Here is a 6653-nt window from a genome sequence, read left to right as displayed (position 1 = left end):
CTTCCCCCTCTTCAGATGAAATGTCCTCATTTCAGAGTTTATGAAAAATAAATCTAATCTCAACACTGAAACAAAGAGACAATCAGTAGCCTGTAACTGCTGGTTGAATATGAAAACAATAACACATCATATAATCAGATGAATGGAAATAATTATAACGACAATTCTGCTATAAATCCTGACAATCTACCATAGGTTATCACAAATACCAGACATTAAAGATATACCCAAATCCCCTGATATTTGTACTTCAAAACTGTGAAATATACCTAAACCATGTAACCATAAAACACATGTAGCACATTTTGACATTTTACAAACTTCAATAACATACAGTAAAAGTAATTTTTTTTTTTTTCTTCTTTTACATTTGTGTTCAGGTTTTCCTTTTTTTTTTTTGCAACAAGCATCCACATTAATGACTCACGCAAGCCTAGGACAACTGAACACCCATAACCAAAAAAGGTGGCACATCACTTCTTACTTCATATCGAGTACCGACAAGTCTTAATCATCACTCACCTTACAAGCAGTAACGTGTGCTATTATTATATAGTTCCAGATCTAACATTAGGAGCAAGATAAAATATGTTACTGTATATAAATACATCTTTACAAAAATGTATCTAATCTTACAGTATCACCCCTCCTAACACTATATCAAAACTAGAACAATCTCTCTCTCTCTCTCTCTCTCTCTCATAATATATATATTTATCTCAACATAAATAAGTTGACATTAAAAAAAAACTTTAACCACCACAATAAAAGCCAAACAGGATATCCGGTATTAACCGGAAGGCCGGCTTGTGTCTGAAGGAATGGCCGTTCTCATTCTTACTAGACATTAGCAACTAATCTCTACGTGTAGCGAGTATATATATATATGTGTGTGTTTCAAGGGCGGAACTGTACTATCGAGACTCATCGCTGCATAGTTTAGTGCTGAACAAAGACATGCATGTAAAGGTTGTGTTGTAGTTCTCCTCTAGTCTCCATCAAGTGTTAGTGTAGCTGTTAGCTAGCTAACGCTAACTAGCTGCAGACCGCTAGCTACCGTTAGCTGTTAGAGACCCAGAGACGGTCATCACATCTCTTCCTTAAAGTCTGTTCATGGGACATCAATAGGAGCTCAGACCTGCAGATATCTGTCTGTTGTGTGTTATAGAAGTGAATTCAGAGGTCAGCCCGGCCTGTCACATGCCCGGCACGGCCCCCAGGATGAATGGCTGTTTCTCTGGGTGAACTGTGCTGGCTCTTCTGCTGTCCCGCCCTGATCCCACGAGCCGCATCGCGGCAAGCTCGCCTTCCTCCCCCCAGAGCCCACCTACTCGGTGCACAGCGATGCTAACGGGGCGACCAGCCTACACCTGAGTGAGCGGGCGGACTGCAGTACTCTCAGAGAGAGCTGGACGCGGGTGGAGATGTTCAGCACCAGGAGCAGCCGGGGGAACCGGGTCGGCTGCATGTTCGTGCGCTGCGCCCCGAACAGACCGGTACACGCTGCTCTTCTCACCACGGAACGCCGTTGGACCTGGGCCGAGATGTGCAGCTTTTACATCGCCTCGGCTCCAGGGATCAACTGCAACGTGTTCTCCTACGATTACATCCGGCTACGGGGTCAGCACCGCAAGCCCTCCGAGAAGAACCTGTATGCGGACATCGAGGCGGCCTGGCAGGGTCCTGGAAGGAACAAGTGAGTATGAGCCATGAGAGTAGTCAGGTGTTAGTGTAGTGTGTGTGTGATGAGCTAAGCCAGCCCAGTACATACTCATGTTGAGGAAGGTATAAGCTAAAAGTTTATCATTTTAAACCAATTCTGTTGCACAGCCTAAAAACTCCACATAGGGTCCCTTTCCCCTCCAAACATACAACCACTACAGGTGCGCTGTGGAAGCTGTCACACACATGAAGTCAAGGGGTCAAGGAACACTTTATTATCCCCTAGAGGCAAATTGTTGTACAGTCAGCAGTAACACACAGTCAACAAACAAATACAATAAACACAATAAATGGCCTATTAAAGGCAAATAAATACAAAAGCTTAACAACATACAACATTACAGGGCATTGTTTAGGAAACCAATGGGCAGTCGGACACAAAATAATTTCTGAGCTATTGGTCCTAATGTCAAGTTAATAGCCAATGTGAAAAAATTGTTTGAAGCTATGAACAATTCACAATCAAGGTGACTAGAACTTCAGAGGGCACTGTGTGGCGGTACTGTCAATACCTTCGTTTAATATGAAATAGATTGCACAAACATTCCAATTAATTCAAAATCATTATAATTAGGGATGTTAATAATTAACCGTTAACCGACATTAAGCTTTTAAATCGATTAACGCTATCGGTTAAAACGGTTAAAAGAAATGTTAATAATTAACTCAAAAGCTGAGCGGCTCAGAGGAGCGGCTCGTCACTTTAAGGAGAAAAGCTGGTCCACCTTAACAGCCCACCTTAAGAGGCGGAGCCGGAGTTGCAGGATACAGGAAGTCGTCTCCAGTCTCCGGCTCGCTGAGTGGAGTGGAGGAGTTGTAGTTTCGTAGCATTTATTCACCGACAAGTAAACTGTACACACAACTGCTACACCTACGTTCACAGCTAGAACGCCACCCAACAACCTCAACACTCACCGCCAACACACACACACACAGACAACTCGTTAAAGCCTTTGTGCTGCTAGAACACTAAAACCGGGGAAAGCCACCCGTTATCCAAAACGCTGTACGAGTGCTAGATTCCAATGGAAAAAAAAAACGTAAAGAAAAAGAGCTCGGCTGTCTAGACCTTATTGCTATTGGGCAGATTCTTTTGTTTCAGCTCGTTTTAGACCATATCTCTTGCTGGTGCCAATAACCATGGTCTGGAAGCTGAAGCAGGTACAGTTACACAGGCTTTGTGTTTCCACGTTGCATAATAACTTTTGAAAATGAAACAAGCCTCCTTCTACAATAAATTAATTGTGTTGAACCATGTTTTTGTCACATTAGGTAGGTAGGTCTACACAAGTCTAGAAGCACATGTGATAATATATCGGTAATCACTGGTTGTTGGGCTGACAACAAAAAATAACGCTGTTGGCTGGTTGGAAAATTTGAACATATGGTCCAACCCTAATATGCAGCAGAGCAAGAGGTGAAACTTTGTTTCAGCAAACTACCTCCAACATAGATTTAGGTCTTAAAGTCAAACACAACGGCACCGCTGTGGCATAAAATTAACACATATATATATATATATATGTATGTATGTATATATATATATATATATATGTATGTATGTATGTATGTATGTATGTATGTATGTATGTATGTATATATATATATATATATATATATATGATAATGTATGTATATATATATATATAGTTAATCACATTTATTTCTATGACAATTAATCATCAACTAAAATTCATGATTGTGACAAGCCCTCCTTATACTATAATAGTGGCATAAATTGAACAGAAAAAAGACAAATCAATAATCACAAATTAGGGCTTATTGCTTGGCAATATGGCCTAAAAAAAAATGAAATCTCAGGTTTCTTTCACACCACATCTGATCTAACGATTTTAATAATATTTTTTTCTTAAAAACAAACTTGGCCTACAAAACACTAGGGCTATCTCTCACACATAATACATGCACACACACAGAGAGAGACCTCCTTCTCTTTACGAGTGTCAGTTACCTCTCATCCTTCAGTTAGTCCAGTTAGTCAGTCAGTAGAGAAACAGATCTCAGTCAGATATACAACTGCTAGAATTCTTTTTCTGTTGCGGCAGGTTGTGTCTCCTCCGCTGCGGTTCAGTGCCTGGGACAAGCGCCTAGATGATGGAATATATCAGTCATGCTACTTTTAGGTTCCACATACATTAGACAAACTTGAAAGCGGACAGGTGGTTTACTCCGACGTTGGATGCATTAAGAAAACTCTTGCGTCACGTTTACTATGAATTAACGGGGGCTTTTTTTTTGTTGTTGCTAGTGCTGGAATTTGGTGGCTCTGAAATCGCTCACGTTAATCCTCTGGGTACATTACATTTACACATGGGGGGAAGAGTGAGTTCCAATGTTTGGGTGCCAGTGTAGGACAATGTGCTGGCACCCATTGTGCTGAGGTTGATGGGTGGTAGTGCCAATTAGACCGCTACCACCCATTCATTATGTTATTAAATCCAAAATGCAGAAAAAAGCGCATGGCTGTCTTAAAGATGAATAGCAAGATACCGCTTATGTGTGTGCGAGCTTTACACTGTCCAGGTGCTTCACTGTGCTCTCGTGGTTGGGAATGTTTTATATACTTTCAAATTATTTATTTTTCACTTTCTCTATCAATCCATACTTATTTCTGTCCTTGCGCTGCTGAAACACCTGGACTTTTTTCCACCACCCACACTCGGTAACTGTTCTGGATCTTTCGTTCGCGTCACATGATCTTCCCCATCAGAGGGAGTTTAGATGTTCAAATTTCCATTATTCAGAGCACTTAAAGGACTTCTTGTCCATGTTTGCTGAAATTGAAAGTTAATTCTTGACATTGGCAAAGGCCCGTCTAAATGCAGCTGAGAACAGCAGCCTTCTTTTGCCCGACACTTTGTATTCTGAGCAGCTCTCAGTATTTCACAATCTGATTTTTATATTGGGCGTTCAGGTGGTCCGTATCAACTTGAAAAGTTGGGAAATATAATATGAGAAGGTTGTAGTTAGCAGGTGTTTCTGTTCAAGTTGTCATCAGTCTCAGGTGTAAAAAGAATATTCCAGATCAGATGGAACACACATGTATCTAGTTAATAATTTATGGTGAATTCTGTATATAAATCTGTAATCTCATTTGGGAGAGAGGTGGCAGGTTCAGCTGAGGTTCAGGGTCCTGTATGGGCACACAATTCCCAGATTCCTGGCAGTTTTTCTATATGGCAAAGGAGCTCTCCTCAGGTTGATCCTGGTTCATTATCTATATTTAGTTCACTAACGCAAATAAATAATAGTATAGTTGACTCAGCACTTAGCACTGCTCTGGGTCTACTGTTCCACAGGCTCTCCTGTTCTGGTGTCACAGACCGCTGTCCAAACACATGCAGCTCAGGTTTGAAATGGTGTGTTAGCTCTGCAATACACTGCTCACAATGCTCCGAGTGGTTCCTGAATGCATGACCGTACATTACACAGAACACTGCTCATCAATCTCAGCCCAGCTCGCGGTCTATTAGGTAGCCATGACAACAGCAGTGCTCCGTTGGACCACATACACATCACATGGACCACAGGAACTCTTCCAGGAACCTTTTTAGAAGCTCATGAAGTTAACCTGCACTCTTTGACCACATTAATTATTTTCATTTTTGGTTCCTGGGCTATTGTTCCTGCCCCTCAAATACTCCTGCTCTCAAGGTAGTACTCTAGGCTCAAGATCTATTAAAGTAGAGTCTGCAGTACTGGACATAATTGACTGGTCAAAGACATTCCTCCAGACTGTAACAGCTGGTGTAAAGCATTGATTGGATGCTTTCCACTCAGCTAACATGCTTCCCCGCTTCCATCACTCACATCTGGGGGGGATAGAGGACGAGAAGGGTTAGAGTGTCATTTCAAAGAGAAGGTAATACTCCATGGCGCACAGCATCTATTCATTATTAACAGGGTTGTAACGGTACACAAAATTCACAGTTCAGTATGTACCTTGGTTTTGGGGTCACAGTTCGGTACGTTTCCGGTACAATAGGGAAACAAGGAAAATGCAGAAAATAACATTTTTTTAATTTATTGTGAAAATTTGAACATTCTGCAGTTGCTCATTGGTCATAATTCTTACTTTAACAGCTAAGGCACTCGAATACGAGCATATTGTCAATAAAAGACAAATGTATAACCTGAAGGCACATTGTAGCGGTAGCAGTTTGGCAAAAATTGCTGTCCACAGAGCCTGATTAACCCAGCGAACTCGGTGCTGCTCCAGCTGATGGAGAACAACTGGTGCACTGCCAGAACTTTCAATATTCTCATTTTACAGCTAAACAGTACACTAAAATATGTTTCTTAAAACAGCTGGGGCCAGTAATAGGCATCAGAGTAACATAATCTTGATTATATTTGATCAGCACTGCCTAGTTTGACAGTTTGATCAGAGTTCGGAAGCAGTAATTGGCAGCTGCGTTAGAGACTCTACTATTGGGAATTTTTCACAGATTATCTGTCTCATGCACTACTGTCAGGATATAGTGACAGTTTTATAAAAATGATATTTCAGCACATTTGCTCAAGGTTACCGACTGCAGCTTTAAGAGTGTGAAATGATTAACACCTACAGTTGCATGCAAAATGTTTGGGCACCCCTTGTCAAACTTTTTAGTACTTTGAATAGTTAAGGGAGTTGGAGATATGCTGATCTCCAAAAGGCATAAAGTTAAAGATTAAACATTCTTTTCAACATTTTAAGAATGAGTGTATTATTTTTGTTTTGTACAATATTTAGAGTGGGAAAAAAAGGGAAAGAGCACCATGTAAAAGTTTGGATGCTCCAAGACATTTGAGCTCTCCAATAACTTTTACGAAGGTCTCAGACCTTAATTAGCATGTTAGGGCTATGACTTGTTAGGAAAGGCCAGGTGATGCAAATGTCAAAGCTTTATACTCTGACTCCTGAAACC

At 40.9% G+C, this 6653-nt stretch overlaps 1 protein-coding gene across 1 annotated transcript in view; it reads left to right on the top strand.

Moving 5' to 3' along the window:
* The first annotated feature begins 782 nt into the window (after positions 1–782).
* abhd17c (abhydrolase domain containing 17C, depalmitoylase) overlaps positions 783–6653 on the top strand; it is a 44101-nt gene continuing 38230 nt past the window's right edge. Inside the window, 5 exon segments of the mRNA XM_037753090.1 lie at positions 783–1230; positions 1232–1297; positions 1299–1487; positions 1489–1539; positions 1542–1696. Coding sequence (XP_037609018.1) covers positions 1201–1230; positions 1232–1297; positions 1299–1487; positions 1489–1539; positions 1542–1696 — 491 coding nt within the window. The 5' untranslated portion in view covers positions 783–1200.

The sequence above is a fragment of the Sebastes umbrosus genome, chromosome 2 (assembly GCF_015220745.1).
Source record: "Sebastes umbrosus isolate fSebUmb1 chromosome 2, fSebUmb1.pri, whole genome shotgun sequence".
Lineage (NCBI taxonomy): Eukaryota > Metazoa > Chordata > Actinopteri > Perciformes > Sebastidae > Sebastes > Sebastes umbrosus.
This window is presented reverse-complemented; position numbering and strand designations above follow the sequence as displayed.